General features: G+C 39.8%; 1 protein-coding gene across 3 annotated transcripts in view; it reads left to right on the top strand.

Annotated features, from left to right (window-relative positions):
- CHRDL1 (chordin like 1) overlaps positions 1–17,008 on the top strand; it is a 38,484-nt gene extending 21,476 nt beyond the window's left edge. The window contains exons 5-12 of one of the 3 annotated variants that reach the window (XM_036402483.1): positions 2,245–2,390; positions 3,146–3,239; positions 5,302–5,369; positions 6,441–6,615; positions 9,870–10,064; positions 11,762–11,929; positions 13,043–13,132; positions 14,402–17,008. In XM_036402483.1, coding sequence (XP_036258376.1) covers positions 2,245–2,390; positions 3,146–3,239; positions 5,302–5,369; positions 6,441–6,615; positions 9,870–10,064; positions 11,762–11,929; positions 13,043–13,132; positions 14,402–14,532 — 1,067 coding nt within the window. In that variant the 3' untranslated portion in view covers positions 14,533–17,008. The remainder of the gene's footprint in view (positions 1–2,244; positions 2,391–3,145; positions 3,240–5,301; positions 5,370–6,440; positions 6,616–9,869; positions 10,065–11,761; positions 11,930–13,042; positions 13,133–14,401) is intronic. The other 2 variants (XM_036402484.1, XM_036402485.1) reach the window with 2 other exon arrangements.
- The last annotated feature ends 1,398 nt before the right edge of the window (positions 17,009–18,406 follow it).

Consider the following 18,406-nt stretch of genomic DNA (forward strand, 5'->3'; position numbering starts at 1 on the left):
AATGGCATTTGGTGATTTCCCTCAGAACTGAGTGATGTGGCATATACCAGGATAAATCTGCAGTAAGATTTACTCTCTTCATCCAACACTCTGAAAAGTCATGGTGAGTCATTCAGGTGTTGGTCTTAGCAAATGTCAAACCACAAGCAGAACACACACTGTTTTTGGACAGGCATCCCACATGAGCACAGCCATGTCCTGCAGAGGCTCTGTGAACAGGGGCTTGTCTCCAGTCAAGGACCATCTGTGTTATCCTTTCATTTCTCCTTCCATTTTAATTTCTTTCCGGTCTTCTGCTCTTCCAGTTACTCAAGGGGCAAGGAGATAACTAAAGATTTGTCAGTCTTTCTCTTGCTTTCCATGAGATGACTCTCAGAAAACCCAAGAAAGAGATTTTAGTTTTGGGAGGCATCCCAGTCCTGAAAAGTGCCTCTTTATACATGTTTTCCAATATTTGGGCATAAATAGTAGCTGAATTTGTCAACTGAATTTTTTGCTGATGACTTTTGAAGGATTTCTTAATTAGAGCATACATCTTGCCATTCCAGACTGTGCATTACTAGCAAACCATACAGCAAGTGCCAAAAGCAATGCATTTCTGTGCCAAACACAGATGTTGTCAGGGCTCTGTACTCTTTATAAGATTTTGAAAAGGTGTCATTGGACACTCTTGATTGCTTTGAAATAATGATGAATCCAGTGCACCAACTGTGGAAGTGCAAATACCAAATGTGTCAGGCAATGAAATGTCAGGCAAGGAACCCTGACTAGCTGACTTCTGCCAGTCTCCTACAGAATGGACTTTGCTGACCCCATACACTCTCAAATACTGTAGTACATGTACATTCCACAGACAGATTTCACATTACCCATTTAAAGTATTAATATTTGATGGACCAGTGTAATTAATATATGCTTTTATGGAAAACTAAATGACTGTGTTTAATGGCAGTACATACCAGCAGAAAACTGCCTTTTCACTTGAGCTCACAGAAGAAAAATGTACATTCTGCGGTGTCATGGTTTCACAGAAAAATATCTCCAGGTTTATCTGATAGGTAATGAAAAGGACTGTAGGAAAACCTGAATATTCAGGTTTCTTTTACATGAAAGCCCAAACCCACTGATTGAAATTTCAGCTGCATTCCTAGAAATTTGCTGTGATTTGGGCTCCAGAGAACAAACACTCCACTGTTACTTCCACAGAGCCCTTGTTTGAAATGTCTTTTCCCATGCTGAGATGCTAAATTAATGTGAATATAAATATGTAGTGCCAGGTTCACTGCCCAAGCAGTATCAAGTAACTTACTTACATTTCATGGGTAAAGTGTACTCCCTTTGCAGAGTTTATCAACTGCTAATACCTAAACAATCTAGGAGATGTTTTAGCATAAGGTATGGATAGCTTTATGTCTTGAAAAAACATTTAACCCATATGGTGCAGAACTCAGGACGATCCTGAGTTGAAGCAAGAGCTTTCAGAGTTGAATTGATGCTGCCATATTGTGCACTTTGTCATATGCATCAAATTCTGCAGAGTTCCTTCATCTGTACATCTGACATTAAAATGAGAGTGCATCAGTGCATGTCAGAAAAAAATTAACTTTTTAATTAGCTTTTGGCATCTGTTTTGACAAGTTTTGCGCGTTTTGAAAACAGCAGCAGCAATGAATTGTGAAAGCCACTAGGAACAAACAGTACATGGCTCTCTCTTGGCAGTCCCATCATCATTACTGGTGCTCCTCTACCAAAAGGTTTGTGCCTGTGAGTGGCAGGGAATCATCCATGCCCTGTGGCACAACTTGCTAACCTGCAATTAAGTGCTCTCTGGGCTATAATACTAGAAATAATTTTAAAAAAACATCATCAGTATCCAGTACTAAGAAGGAGAACCCTGCTAGAACAGGGCTGTTGTTAGTGGGATTCTGTGTGCATGCAGGACCTAATGCCTTTTACATTAAAGCATGAAAGAGCCATGTACATGTAGCAGGTAGGCACATAACCACAACCCTAGGATGCTGTTGGTTGACAGCATCCTAGGATTAACTGGGACAGTCACTTCTAAGTGTAATTTACCAAAGCTCAGCAAGATAGTAGCATATCACTTGTACTTTGCAGTATCACAAAACTTGTCATTTCATAATAAAGAGAAATGAAGAGGGGAAGTTTTTCCTCCCCTGTATTTATGATATTGTGAATTTTCAAGAACGTTTGCATGAAATGTTCCTTTCCCCTTGCTTTCAGAAGACTCCCTTTTCTCAGTAAGCAGCAAAATCACCGGGAAATCCTGTGAATACAATGGCACCACCTACCACCATGGAGAAATGTTTGTGGCTGAGGGGCTTTTCCAAAACAGGCAAGCAAACCAGTGTGCCCAGTGCAGCTGCTCAGTAAGTAACATGATTTGACAGATCTCTGCTCTGTCTATGCTCCAGTTCTCCTTTCTAGAAGATATGACACTGAAATATAAGCAATGTGTAGCAAAGGCTGGGAATTGAGAATTAATGATTGAACCCATGAGAGTGCTCAGAGCTGGTGAGAGTGTGCAGTACCTGGTAAATAAATGCCAGATGACCTCTTAAACACAGTGCACAATGCATACCCTGCATCTGCCTGTGACTGAGCTTACAGTGCACAGGCAGCAGGTAAAATACTGCTGCTTAGCATAGATAGAATATTCCCCTTCAGCCTAACTGGAAAATACAGCACTAAACCAATGACTGATTTCATTTAGACTGAGCTGATAAGTAAAGAGCCCCAAGGCTGGGAGGGGACAGCATTGAGCTGGCACTAGGCCACAGAGCCATTCCTGAGATGTCACAATTCAAATCCAGTATATTTGAGCAGTCACCCAGTGACTCTTCAGAGCGTGTCTGAACCAAAACATCCCTCTCAATCTAACCAGCTCTTCAGTATCAACTACTGGCAGCTCTCTACTCCTCTCATAAAATCATCATCATATTCTTCATGAACTAATTATTTCATAATAAATACTGAACAGACTGCTCTAATCTAATATTCTGCTTTTTGCATAGAGTGGCATTTATGTAAACACATATTTAAGCATATCCATAAAAAAAAAAGAATCTACAGTACCAGACAATCAACAACTCCTTCTAAATTCCCATTTGTATTTTACTGGCAGGAAGGAAATGTGTACTGTGGATTGAAGACCTGTCCCAAGTTAACTTGCTCTTTCCCAGTTTCTGTTCCGGAGTCCTGCTGTCCAGTTTGCAGAGGTACGTTCAAGGCCAGTCACAGAAGGACAGGCTCTGAATTTACTTTTCCCCTTTCAGAGCCTTGTCTGTGCACCAGCACTGTCACTCAGGACACTTTCTCCAAGTTTCCCATTTAATTACAATCCAATGTATTTTGGGAAATTACTCTGTAAGTGCCAGCAAGGTAACATTGCTACCTTTGTTTTCCTAAATTGAAACAAGGTGAGAATGCTTGGATAATAAAGTTGCATCCCCCTAATGAGGTAAATCAAGGCTTCAAATGATGTATTGAAGTAGTTGCCATTACTCTGGGTAGAGAAGGTTTGTAATGAAAGATGAGCTTCTATCTGACAAGGTAGCAGACCTACTCTAGTTGGGCAAGACATGAGAATTTCAATTCAGAGGCAAGGGCAATTACTCCAATTTAAATTATGTGTGAGACAATACTCAGGTGACTTCAATATTTTACTAGCAATTGCATTTTAGATCTTGTACCCACAGGACACTTGATTCTAGGGGCCTTCCCAGCCTCTCTGAATGTCAAAACCTAACTGTCTTTCTAAAAGCTCAAAATGTCTGAGAATTTCTAAATGTATTTTATCTCACTATTAGTATTATGGCACTTGAACCACCACTTTCAGGGTATCTAAGCATCTATGGCCTGTTCTCTAATATGCACTTAAAGGTACCTGTGTTTTTCAGAAGTGCCACTCAAAATATCAGTGATGCTAGGATGCTTTGAAAATCTCCCCTACTTGCACCTTTGTGCTGCTGCATTCTTTTGATATTCTGCTTGTTTGAACTCAGTACTATTGCATGGTAAAAATATCTAGCTGGTTGTATAATTTTCCCTATGGTGCAAGAGCTGTGAAACACAAACCAGCAAAGTCCCACAGCACCTGACCTGAGGAGTTGGCTGAGTGCACAAATTGAACCAAAAGCTCTGAGCAGTGGAGGTCTGAGCCAGCAGGAAGGTACTTGAGAGTGCATCAGTGCTAATAAAGCAGCAGGATGCAGAGAGAGCTCTGTGCAATTTGAAGGAATGGGTCTTGCACAGAAGCTGTGTAGTCCTGTCAGTGCAGCAGGGTGACAAAGCTGCTTCCTCTGGGGACCATGCAGTGGTAATTAACTTATGTGTGGCACCATGGAGGAGCTGAGCTGATTTCTCAGGAGGGCAGAGCTCTGTGCTGTATGAACACATCACCTCGGACAGAACAAGGATGAGGATCTCTCTGCAGTTCTCCTTTGCACAGAGATTGTTCCTCATTCTTTGCTGCTTTGCCATGTTACTCCACAGTATCTTTACAAATCTTGAAACTTTTTGCCAGACAAGCTGCTTGTGAAGCCACCTGATCTCAAACAAGCAAAGTGATAGCTCTGTTCCCAGGAAGAAATACAGTGATATACTGTTTTAAATGTAATACATTGACAGTTAATTAAAGAAAATCCTTGTTAATTGTCTGATGTCAGTTACCAGGTAGTTACCTGAGCTGCATCTGAAACCAGCCTCTTCCAGTTACAAAAATCAATCTGACTTTCAAAGTACAAAGTATCAAACATAGCTATGCAGCAAACCAGCCTTACAGTGGAGAAATCAGTCACATCAGACACAGTCACTAATGAGAAACCAGTTCTTTAGCATTTCCATAGCAGAGGTGAGATTACATCAGATTATGCACTTGAGGCGACCCACTGTCTGCAGTGATCCAGGGCTTTTTTAATGTATTCTCCTATCTACTGCTCTTTTGTAAAAATGGTAAAATGATCATTTATCTCATAATCTACCTTGTCTTTTTCAATATGGCAGAATCTTTTTTATCTCGCTGCTGTGTTTTCTATGAAATGCAAACCTAAACAAAATATTTGCAAAGATCTAGCACAGCTCACACGGAGGAAACTGTGAGTCAGTTTCTGCTCCCTGCATGGCCAAGTATATTACTATCAAAATTTGCTGATTTTCATATTCATTCCTCTGCTACTCACTAGACCCTAATACAGCTGTAAAGCCAGGTGAGACTTTTCCCCTCTGTATCTCCCAAGGTGTTGTACTCCTCTAATGGATACTGTTCTGCTTCATGTACAGGAGATGGAGAATTGTCATGGGAACATTCTGATGGAGACATATTCCGGCAGCCAGCCAACAGGGAAGCTGTAAGTGGGACCTACAGTTTAAACACATACTTTCTTGCTGTGCTGTGCATGGCAGTACATTGGGGAAAAAAACAGAAAAGGATGATAATGGGTCTGAATAACTACTGCCTCATTCTGGCTTCTGTGAATCTAGCCAAAAACAAGTTTCTTTCACTCAACCTGAATTCATGAATAATGCTAAATTAGAGCAAGAGCTCCTGAAGTCTCTGGATTTGTTTTTTTCTGTACATGCTCTATAAGAATAAAATTTAACAGTATTAGTTCGCTATGCAAGAATTGCTCTTAAATAATAATTGCAAATACTTGCTTCCCAGTTCACATACACACATATATTTACTATAGGGCTTCACTGTCTTTGGTGGTAAAAGTATCCATTAACAATTAACTGCTCAAAAGACGATTTTTGTGACAGCATTTGGAGAGAATCTGAAGGGCTTTTAAGCATTAGGTGCACTACTTAAATGCATGAACCAGCAGATCTTTGGGTGAGTGAGAAGAATCATGTCTATAAAATAAGTGTAGCCATGATATTTTCTGAAAAATCCTTTCCTTAGGATTTTTTCTCCTGAGAAGCTGAGAGGCCTCAGGAACAAAATGTAAACAATGGTTATCTGCTGCTGTGGAATGCAACCGGTGGATCTGTGATTGGTCTCATGTGGTTGTTTCTATTTAATGGCCAATCACAGTCCAGCTGTCCAGACTCTGGTCAGTCACAAGCCTTTGCTATCATTCTTTTTCTATTCTTAGCTAGCCTTCTGATGAAATCCTTTCTTCTAATATTTTAGTATAGTTTTAATATAATATATATCATAAAATAATAAATCAAGCCTTCTGAAACATGGAGTCAGATCCTCGTCTCTTCCTTCATCCTAAGACCCCTGCGAACACCTGTAATATGAAACCTTCAGGTTCATGGGCATTTAGAAAATGATTCTCTGAAAAGAAGCAGTGTTTTTAGAAAACATGCTATGCACTACACACCTACTTTTATCCAGCAGTACTCGTTCCCTACTCATACCCCCTGTTCACTGGAATGAGGCATTGACTCTCCTGCTGTCTTTCTGTCTCCAGAGGCACTCCTACCACCGCTCCCATTACGACCTGGCAGCCAGCTCAGGCAGGCAGGCAGTGAACGTGCCCCGATTCCCCAGTGCCAGGGGTAACCGCGGGGCCCTGCCCGACCCCCAGCAGGCCTCCGGAACCATCGTCCAGATCGTCATCAACAACAAGCACAGGCACGGCCGAGGTAAGGACAGGCACTTCTTCCAGGATTGATCTGGGTCAGGATCAGTGACCCAGAGCTCAAAAAGACCTCTCAAAATATACAGCAGGATCTTGAAAATTCGCACTGGTATTGAGAAATCCAATGCAAATGAGGAAGGCAAAAGCAATAAGCTATGGAGGATATGAAATTCCTTCTTGACTGAAATCAGGTCTGCCTACATGTACAACATTGCATTTCACTCTGCAAAAGTAGTGTTGCTCTCCGAGTTACTTTGTGGGATTGTGCCCCATAATTCTGAGAGCTCATGTGCTGGCTGCCAGGGAAGTGAGTGCTTTGTGTCACAAAGGACACCCCAATGCCTTTAGAGTCACTAACTTGTTCACACAGTGATTTGTCCTGGAGGAAATTGTTTGTGGCTATTTTCTTTACACTCTCTCCTATTTTGTAACTTTTATAGCTGCAAACAGCTTATATTTCAACTGCCCTGCAAATCTCAGACCATAAAGCTTTGCCACAGTATCAGGAGGTTTTCTGCATCTGAGACTTAGCAAATTATTCTCATGAAAGACAGTCTTATGTCTTCCCCCACCTTCAACAGTTTCCTGAGACTGTGGGATACAAGGGATATCTCCCTCCCCTGTGACTAACATAAGAGGCAGAGTAGGCAATTAGCCTGTACTGGATGCCTGAGCTGTAGAGAGGCAAATTGAACCAATGCAATGATTCTCACTGTAAAGAATCTTTTAGTGCCTTCTGCTAATAGAATATAGGACATGCTATGTTTTGAGGACAGCAGAATTTTAAGCCCATGTGGCAAACCATATTCAAGTCATGCTCCTCATGCACTACAGGAAGGACAAAAATAAAGAAAATAGCATTCACCAGTTAGTGGGACAGCAGGTTTTGTACAGTAAAAAGGGTGGAATGCTCAGTTCCCACAGGGGATGTACTTCTGTGAACAGAGGTCTGCAGGAACAGGCCTAGGAAGCTATAAAAGAAATAGCTGTAAAAACACATGCTCAGAAGAGCATCTATCCATAAATACCAGTCAGCATACTTAGAAACTACCACAAAGAGTTAAAATCCCTTGTATTAGGGCCAACTAATCTTTTAAGGTATTAACTAACAGAAGGAATGTTGGCTATAGGATCTTTATTATCCACCTGAACAAGCATGAAAAAGCATTCAGATCATGCCAGTGTTTTATGGTGAATCTAGGAGCAGGAATCTCCACACAGTGCAATGTCTTTGACATGTAATTTGCACATGAAGACATCATCAAAGCAGTTTCTAACTGACTTGTTTCAGCAAATAAAGGAGATACAGACGAGCAGCATATTTCTGGATGCAGTATAGCTTCAGACACTCACTGCCTGGAGAGTGTCTGAGAGATCCCCATGATGGAAACAGGAATGCTGACCATGTGTTTTCTTTTGTTCCTGTGCAATTAACAAGTGTTTTAGTAATTAATGCACATGTCCCTTGAGACACATTTCAACAAGTTAAAGAACAAACTCACAGCTCTTCTGACATGCAAATACTGTGTGGTTGTGTGGATACAGATTTCTCATTCTGATCATGAAGAGCACTAAAAACAGGGTAACTAGAAGTTATTTGCCAGTATTTCGCTTCTGCTAGAGTCTTCATCTCCTGCCTCAGAGTATTTATTTAATTGTTCTGTGTCAAAAACCCCTTAAAAGACAGAGAGTATGTATCTATACAGTGTCATGTATTATCCCTTCACCTGTCAGGGAGAACTCAGGAAGTATTTATGTCCATAAAGGATCTGGAGAACTCTGGCTGGGGGAAAAGAAGTCCATGGAAGCATACAAATTAGCAATAGTATGCTATTTAGGCATTTAAGAAGCCTGCTGAGCAGCTGAGTACTTACCAGTTTTTTCATTTATAGTTCTTTCTCCCATGTTCTTAGTTTACAGATAAAACTTCACTTTTATTTGAGAAACAAAACTGTTTCCTATCTCTAAAAAAATCTCATGTCTTAAAAAAAGAGTTAAAAAGTTGCAAATTACTAACGAAATGATAGCATAAGCTCATGAAAGACATTGCAAAAAACACTCCCCATAAATCTCAGTAACTCACTAAAATATATAAACCAGTTGGTTACATCTGTTACCAGTTAGATATAAATTTCAGATTACAGATAAAATTTAAATTGCTTTTGAAAGTTACAGGCAAAATAGGAACATATTTTACAAATAAAAAACATTAATAAAAATGATGGCATATTAGAAGAATTGGAAATATTTACAACATATCCCAGCTTCACTTTTGTTGCTTTTAGAAATCAGGCAGTGCCCTTTCTTTCACCTTGTTAGGATTAGTTTGCATTTTTCTTTGTGTTTATAAAATATTCTAAAAGAAAGAAGTAGGATTTATAGGACAAATGGAAACGTGGTGTAAAGTGATTTAATTCCCATCAACTGCTGGGTGACCCAAAGTGGCTTCTACCAGGCATGGATTTTTCCACTCTCTTTGTGTCAGCTGTATTTCTCTGACTCCCAGGGGCTCAGATGAATAAATATTCTGAAGTTCTTAGAAGCTTTTGGAATGAAATTTCAGTCCCTAATGAATCTTTTCATGTTTTCTTGTGATTCCAAAAGCCAAATGAATTTATATACCTATCGACATACCTATTTCCACAAAGGAATTAGACTTCATTTTGCAAGTATTCTGTGTTTTTTTCAGTGTGCTACATAGCAGGACTCTCATGTACAAGCAATAAAAGGCCCAGGTATCACTAATCCAGCCAGCTGATAGCATTGCTCTCACTGCAAAGGCTGTGTTCAGCAAATGGCTGGAGCTGTGCAGATGACTCAAATGACATGAACCTGTCATCTCCAAATTCAATTCAAATGCAGCCAAAGCCACTGTAGCAGGCTGTGTCCTGTGTATGGACTGAGAATACGAGGGGAGGGAGTGGTTAATGCATAACTGAAATGCATGAACTGGGGGGGAGCTAGTCAGACACTTGACCTTCACTGTTTTCCTCAAAACTTAATGGACATCAGCATCAGCAGAGTTGGCATCAAGGAAAAGCTGCTCAGAAAAGGGTGACCACGGGCTCAGACTCCTTTTAAATAAAGGAACTACAAGTTAAAATTAAAAAGCAGAGAAATGGGCCTGAGATGCTAAAAGATGATGCAGAGACACTACTTTAAACAATGGGCACGAATTAAATTAGTATTTATAGACAAGTAGGAAGTGAACATACCTTTTCCACTTGAACTTTTTCTCCTTTTTCTTTTCTTCTGTAGTTTGTGTTTCAAATGGCAAAACATACTCACATGGCGAATCTTGGCATCCCAATCTCCGGGCCTTTGGAGTCGTAGAGTGTGTGTTGTGCACCTGCAACATCACCAAACAAGAATGTAAGAAAATTCACTGTCCAGAACAATATCCCTGCAAATACCCTCAGAAAGTAGAAGGAAAATGCTGTAAAGTCTGTCCAGGTAAAACAAAGTTGATCACAGACCACCTTTTTGCTGTGCATGTTAAAGGGCTTGGCTCAAGCCTCCTGACCACAGGCTCTGATGTGAACAGCAGCAGCAGCTGTGCCATGTTCCAGCGGGTGTGCAGGGGCCTCAGTGTGAGACAGCAGAGCTGCCTGGCCACCTCTCCTCTTGCTGCTGCTCCTCACACAGGGGACATGCTGCTGGCACATGTCCTTAGCAGTCACTGCCTTTCTCTCTGCTGTTAACACGACTTCCTGATGCTCACTTCCAAAGAGAGTATTACAGAAATGTATACAGAAAGTTCATTACTGCCAAAAGACTCCCATCCTTCCCCCACTACAGTGCCAACAGAACCTTCAGATATTTTCTAGCTTCTAAAATCCACGTGGAGATAACATCATTTCTGCTTTTTAAAATGTACCAGAAGGATTCATAACTCTGATTGGTGTCAGTTACATAACTTAATCCTTAAAATAAATACTAACTTATCACAGATTTAGCATTGTGTCTATGCTGTACTAATGATAAAACTTATGTAGACATTACTAAAATAAGTGTGTACAGCTGGTGAAAAATCTCCTAAAAGGATTCTGCTGATGGTTTGCCAAATGAAAAGCCATATTTCATGTAATACAAAAGGTAAAGGACTGTCCAGTTCCCTTATGTGCCTTTAAACAGTTCCCTTATGTACCCATTTCTGTGTTTGTTTCGTGATGCACTGGGCAAGAATGCTCTGAGGAAATGAGCTGCTCAGCCACTGTAGAAACATTTGTGCAGAATGCACACTTCCCATCTTCTCCTGCTAGTCTTGCTTACTGGGAAAAAACCACGATGCAGAGGCAGTAGGCAGGCAGGAGGTGTGTATCTAGGCCTTTTGGATACTTGTGAAGCAGAGATCCACAGATTTCATTGGAAGAACAGCCAACAAAGCCTGGCTAACAGGCTTCAATAGAAAAATTAATGGCAAAAAGGAGGCTACTGCCTTGTTTTTGAGATCCTACGTACCCATTTTTAAGAAACCCGAACCTTTTCCTGCAGTCTGTCTTGTACATGTGGAGATGTATTAATTGTTAGGTGTTTCCACAAAAAGTGGTCTGAGCCTCTAAGTTGTATCATCTCTCTTATACTGCTGCCCAACTTTCAATTGCAAACAGAATAATTACAATTTCTACTTAGCCTCTACAACTTTACCAGGTGGGCAAGAGATAATGTGTGCTGTGGCTGGCTCAGGCTTGCACTGGCCACGTGGCTGCTGCCAAGCAAAATGCAAAGCTCATAGATTCTTTTCCTCAGCAAAACATTAATTTGGGTCTCTTCACTCTAACCAACCACCAATTTTCATTTAGTTCTTGTACTACCCTGAGATTTCTAACATAATTTCAAATATGCTTGAAAAGTAGACAACAGGTTCAAGACTTGTGAGGAGTCTCCCAGACCACATTGTTTTACACAGCTTATTCCCTCAGGAAACTGGATTAGAAGTATAAATACTGTTTTACCACCATGGACAGGCTACCAGAGCCTGGCAGAACACTGTTAAGTGTCTGTGTTAACAGCTGGAGATGGATTTGTGTGGCCATACAAATGAACATTCTACTTTCAAACTAACCATTCTTGGCTATTGATGCCAAGTAAATTCTGGAGGACTTGATTATAGCTGTAGTATGTGCTCTGTTCTTTTGTTTTTTAAACAGAAGATGTGCCAAGTCAAACCTTTGACAACAAAGATTACTTCTGTGGGAAAGAGACATTTCCTGTCTATGAATCCATTTTCACAGAGGAAGGAGAAACCATCAGGAAAATTGCAATAGAGATTGAAAAGCCACCTCAAATAGAAATACACGTGTGGACAATTAGAAAAGGTGAGTTGAGAAATTTCTTTCTTTAAACAGTGCATCACCTTCCACTAAAATCCCAGGACAGTTTACAGATTTAAGCATTTTGCTGTTCTTTTGGCTCTTTAGGATATCACTATTACAGCCACTTCCATCATACTCGAATTTTTCTGTACAAAACTCATTAGAAACACACAAAGCTGTAGTTCTGCTAACTCCTACCCTTCATTGGGAGCAAAAGCACAATGACAAACAGGTTTTCAGTATTACTCTGTGTAATTTATTGCAGATAAATGGGTAGTAGGGTTTGAAACAAGTGGCTGGAGGCTCTTACTTAGGATTACTTACTGAGGATCAAAAAGCTTTCCATTGAAATTGGTGTGCCCTGTCGGCTATGTGATGATACACCCATGATGGTGCATATAGAATATGGGCAAAAAATGTGTTAAGGATGGAAACAGTATCTTTTACTAGACTAACTGGTAAAATTAGAACAAAATAGAGAAGCATTCAGAAGCCCAAGCACTACTGCAAATCGTGAACTTTTAGTGTAATAAAAACTATCTCCAGCCTCATAAAAATCTTCTCTATCTACTTTAAGCAAAAAGCATATGATCCTCATGGGGAACCCTCACACAGTGCACCCTTTTGCTGGAAATTATACATCTCTAGATGCTTTAAAGGAGAAAGCCAAGGCCAAAGTGGGAGCAGAAAAGAAATCACAGAGCACTGGGAGGTTCACAACTAGCCCATGTGTTAAAAAGCCACAAAGCCTAATAATGATTTGACAGTCATGTTGCCTGCTGGCTCAAAATGGTATCCTACTGCAGAATTATGCTGTTTTTCTCCAAGACACTGGGACTTTTGGCTTCTGTTGTAATCTTAGATTTACTCATAATTAAGAAGGATTCAATGTTTTGGAAAAGAATTGGCTAATTCTTACACCTCTCACAAACTTGCTGCAATCCCAGTTTCACAGGAGAATAGTTTTACAGGAGAATAGCAAAAAAACAGAGGGATGGAGAAACAGAATTTAAAAAAGAATAGACTGAAAATTTTACAAAAAGGTAGGGCAGCACTCTAGGTTTAGAACAGTGGGCACATTTCCAGTAACATGCACTTCTCATTTCTTTGCTGAAGGGATTCTGCATCACCTCTATGTTGAAAAATTGTCCAAGAGAGAATTTGAAGGACTTCCTTACTTCAAGTTGATAACAAGGACAACCCTTAGTAAGTAAAATTCTGACCTACTGAGGTTTCTACTCTCCATATAATCATAGCCATGAAAAACATTCTCTGTTGCTCATCCCAGTCAAATGGATGTACTGAATTTTCCACTAGTATATGATCACAATATTTGATAAGTTGAGATTTAAGTGATCAAAGCACAGCAATTTAAAATATAGATACATATAACAGTAGTTCATGTACATGCTGTCTAAGTCTCTTGTGTTTTGATAAAGTACAATATAGGATCTTTTCTGCCCATGCTAGAGTAAGTCTGAAATATGACTAATGTCAGCACAGCTGCAGAATTTGGATTTATTTATGTAACATGTCAAGTTACCCCAGTGTTGTAGAAAGAAATTTAGAAGGGAAAACATCAGATATTTTTAAAGGGGTTCTACATGCACTTATGTTGTATTTGAAAGATTACTTTCCTATGCTCTTAACAACACCTTCATTATTAAAATATGTTTTATGAAAGGATATGTACTATTTTTATCACTCTTGATTCAATTTGGTTTTTGTATTTCATCCAGTTTGGGATTGTGACAGTAGTTAACAATTAGTAATTCAGCTAATTTGCTAACTGAATTAGGATATAGATATTTTTAATTCCTAGTTCTTTCTTATTACAATTAGAAATTTTTTCTATAACTTTTTTCCTAGTTAAAAGTCTTTTTCCCAGAAATAATATGTTCTTAATTGTTACAAACCTATTGAGATACACATATGTTTTCATATAAAAAATTCCCTAGTTTTTTGCTGTCAGCCTTCCATAAGCTTGTCATTGTTATCTGCAATGTATTCTAGTAGCCAGTAGTATTCTAGTTACCAGGACAGCATGCATTTCTATTACCACTATCATAAATGTGTAGAAATATTATTTTCCATCACACTTTGTATTAGGCACAGGTAGGAGGAGTTCACAGCACATGAAACATTTAGCTGTGTTGCTTCCCATCTTTTAAATACTTTGGTTTACCAGGGTATCTAGTGTCATGAAATGGTTGAATAAATAGAGCCAACTTACAGGACTACTTAATTAAAGAAAATAGTAATATTCTGATCCATATTTATTTTTTTAACAAAGTTATTTTGCATGGAATATGTTACATGGTTGTAAGATGCTTCAAATATTTTCCATGGGAGGATTGGACATTCCCTCTTTGACCATTGTGAATCAGTTGGTTTGCAGAGTGCTTGTAAATGTCTTCAAAGTCCCTGTGCCCTTTTCTAAGTCAATATCTGTCTCCTTTGTGTTTTTGTTTTCAGGCCAGTGGAAAATATTTAGCGAGGGAGAAGCTCAGATCAGCCAAATGTGTGAAAGCAGAGTGTGCAGGACTGAGCTCGAGGATTTGGTAAAGGTTTTGTACCTTGAAAAGTCTGAAAAGGGTCACTGTTAAGGGAGACAGCACTGGAGGGAAAAACACAAGAAAACTTCTGAAAACTTGGATCTGCAGCTGGACTGCAGGCTTATTTTGCTTAAGTCAGCAGTTGCCCTAAACCCCAAAACTATAATGCAGTAATTATTCACATCATGCACAGCAAATTTGCTGCTTTATGTGTAGTGGTCTGTGTCAACTGTTCAAATATCTCCTCCAAAAGACTAGAAGGCTCTGTGTTACTGGTGGGGGAAGGAGAAAGAAAGACTGTGCTTTCCTAGAGTTGCATTTCTTTACAAGTTAAAAAGAGAAAACAGAACATTTTTACTATTATTATTTGGCAAGTTATTCAAACTAATGAAAAGAAGGACACCTAATAAATGTGCAGGAGCTATGGAGAGCATTATATCCTGTCCTGAATTTATACCATTTCTGGTGTTGAAATGATTCATGGATTTCTTGTAGTAGTGCAGGAAAAATAGGAGTGATACAATATTCATGTTGGAGGCATAAATACCAGATTTAAACTAACAGACTCCTTAGCAGCCTGCCTTTGGGATGATGTCTTGTAGTTGAGCAAATAAAGTCCATAAACTGAACAGCAGGTGTTAGTGGCAATCAATATATTTTTGTAGCAATTGGAGCAAATGTTGGCTTTCAAGTGGTTTTCACTGTTTCTTCCACCCACTTCCCTAAAAGTGTTAGCTCCCTATAATAACCCTAATAACTTCATTCTTCTGGGCCCTATTTACACATGCTCTTGCCTGGTAAACCACCTTCTAAAGAGACGTAGCAGAAAGTGGTGAAGTACTTGCAGTATTTTCAAAACACCTAAACCATTAAAACTCATGATTAATAATGCCTTAAAAGTTGTGACAGAACTTAATTTATTTGTTCTGATTTGTTACAAACATAATCTTGATTTTTCTGAGGGTGACCTCTCAATTCTCATGTGTCAAGAATAGCTCTCTCCCATGACAAACAACAAACAGCTACAGGCTTGTAGAGCACAACAAGCAGCTGCTTGTTGTGACAACTGTTCAGGAAAAAAAACTCAAATCTGAGAGATTCTGTTAAAATTAGTATAGCATGTCTACAGTGTGTTTAAGAGAAGTGACTTTCATCTGCAGACTAATTATAACAATTTGAAACCTGTTTTCACCAAAATCCTGCACTGCCCTGTGGCTGCAATATTGGATTAAATCCCAAGATGCAAGTGGCTCTGCCTGCTTTTGCTCCTGTTTTCTACTCCACAAGCAGACAGGAATAGTGCTGTTCAAACACAAGCTAGGAAACAAAGCTTTATGGAAATGGCCTGAGCCAGGGGCTGGGGCTTCACAGGGAGTGAAATCAACAGTGACAGGAAGGATTTTGAGGTTTGTCATTCTGCCAGTGACAGCACTCAAGGGTGTCCACATTCCTAAAGGGATGAAGTTGTGGGAGAGGTTGGTGCTGAATGCCAAAAGCCCATTCAGGCAGAGCTTCACCATGGTGAGGGGATCCTTGGCTGGGCCAGCAGACCCTGGCAGCCTCCATCAGACAGTGCAGGCCTCAGGACCAGGCTTCTCCATGGCACCCAGGGCCTGGCCATGCTGTGTGTGTGTGTGAGTGGGATGCAGGGCTTCTCAACAAAGAGGAGCAAGTGAGGAGAACAGACATGAAGGTGAAGGAAAGGCTGAAGGGAATTAGGAGAAAACATACAGGGTGATGTCAGGACCACCCTGCTGTCCCTAGGGCTGGACAGAGAGCAGATGAGGTTTGGGCATACAGGCCATTTGAAAGTGCAGCAAGTTGAAATGCAGGAACACCTGGCAAAGAGAAATCCTCTATATCACTGTTCATGAAAAGGAGAACTAAGTGAACTGTTCTGCCTTTCCAGGGGACTGATGTCCTGTCCTGGTGTTGGAAAGGGGTGTAGCATATCAAAACAAAGGCCCTAAGACCTCACTGCACCAGAGCTGCAGTGTAACTGTAGAAGAAGCAGTTTGGCATGAGAAGCGCTGATTGCACATGGCAACTACTGGGTTGAAATGTGCTGCAGGACTGTAAAATTTTATTATAAGTCTTTAGGAAGAGGTTCTGAAGAATTGTAGTGTTCTGTGAGAAGACCAGCAGTTGATTTCTCACCTAACAGGCACTGTCTGTTTGTAGCAGTAGCTGGTGGCAAAAGACTAAGTGGAAAATGTACAGTGTTTGTAATTTTTTTTAATGAGGATGGCAACCTGCTTTTTTGGATTTGTGACGGGACTGGTGGAATCCAGATTGTGTATTTATTTTATAATAAACACTTCTTAAGAAAAGCAAAAAGCATCATTTAGTAAAATGCAGTGTTGCGTTTTTCCGGTTTCTGGTCACTAAAGACAACAAAATACACAGTGTCATGTTTTGTATTCTCTTCATGAGATGTATGTCTGTTACAGTACTTATTTATGTACTTGTTGTATCACTTTGACCTGGTTTGATAAATTAATAAACTCTGAAGTTGATAATAAAATAAGATGGTTTGCCTAGGGTGCTGTTTGTTCAAGGTGTTTGGTTTTAGCTCCCTGCTTGCAGGTGGCTGCTGGCACCTCAGGGTCTGATGCCATGTGCCCAGCTGGGTGCAGTGCATGACTGCCTGCTGTGAAATTAATACTGAGATATGGAAGAGTCAGACTAGAAAATACCTAATTTAATTCAGCTTTCACCTACCCAGCTAGATTAATTTTGAAAATCAAAGCATTGACATCCATATATGGAAAACAACCTAAGAAGAAATCAAGCATTGCCAACTGAAAGAACAGTACAGGACTTACTGCTTTCTGGGCAAAACATATTCTGAAACTCAGAATAATTGGGGGAATGTTGATGGAATCAATCTGTCCTAATGCCTAAAAATGAAATGGTTTTCACAAACATAAGGGAAAAAATGTACATGGCTAGCACTGTTAACTAAAATGAAGAATATCAGCCTTGGCAAAGATGAGTGTTCAAAGTAAATCACTTTAAATCAGTAGGTACATCAAATCTGGAATCCAGAATATCTCTGGAAATTTCTAATGAAACTCGTTGTAATTTCATCACACATTGTATATTCATTTTGGCCATCTTTTCCTTTTAGAAGAAGTCTGTTAGGAGAATCCTTTCCATGAGAACACACTCCAGGCACATGGGTCTGCTCTGGTCTCCTAACTCCATCAGGGGCATTCACCTTCCTACTAGCTGAAGACTGAAAGTCATCAACTGTCAGGCTTGCACAGCTGCATCCCCATTGAATGTATTCTCTTGATTTCATAACATCCAATGCTTTTTAGCAGCACACTAAATTTTATTGCTCACTTCTACCCCCTTCTCACGTACCAGGGTCATCTCTGGCTCCACATGACTCCACAGGTCAGGAGGGGCTGGGTATGGAGCCAGGAGCCCTATTCACTGCTGTGTTCTTCTGAACACTTTGAAATATACCCACACAAGTACAAGAGAAACAATGTGTCAGCCTAACTAACACTCTCCCCTTCCTACACTATTCATTTAAAAAAAGGTCAAAGCATTTCACAATTCAGATGATGACTCCTTCCAAAATAATTGATAGCACATGAAGTATTTGCGTAATGTTGGTGTGCTCTAGTGCCTATTGTGTTATCCATCTAAGATAAAAGCCAAGATTTTAGTGATTTATTGAGGGAGGGGTGAAAATTGACAAAGTTAATTCTTATTTCCATTTATTACTTTTGTTAGAGGTTTAAAAAATGTTTTCATCTTTTGATCTGAGGTTTTGGACTGTTTTACTTTTTGGGTAAAGTATGTCTGCAACTACATGAGTATATGAGTATGAATCCACAACCCTCCCTTCTCACATAACACCAACCCAACCGTGAGCAAGAATGCAAAGCATCCAAAGCAAAAACAAGTAATT

This window comes from Molothrus ater, chromosome 14 (assembly GCF_012460135.2).
Source record: "Molothrus ater isolate BHLD 08-10-18 breed brown headed cowbird chromosome 14, BPBGC_Mater_1.1, whole genome shotgun sequence".
Taxonomy (NCBI): domain Eukaryota; kingdom Metazoa; phylum Chordata; class Aves; order Passeriformes; family Icteridae; genus Molothrus; species Molothrus ater.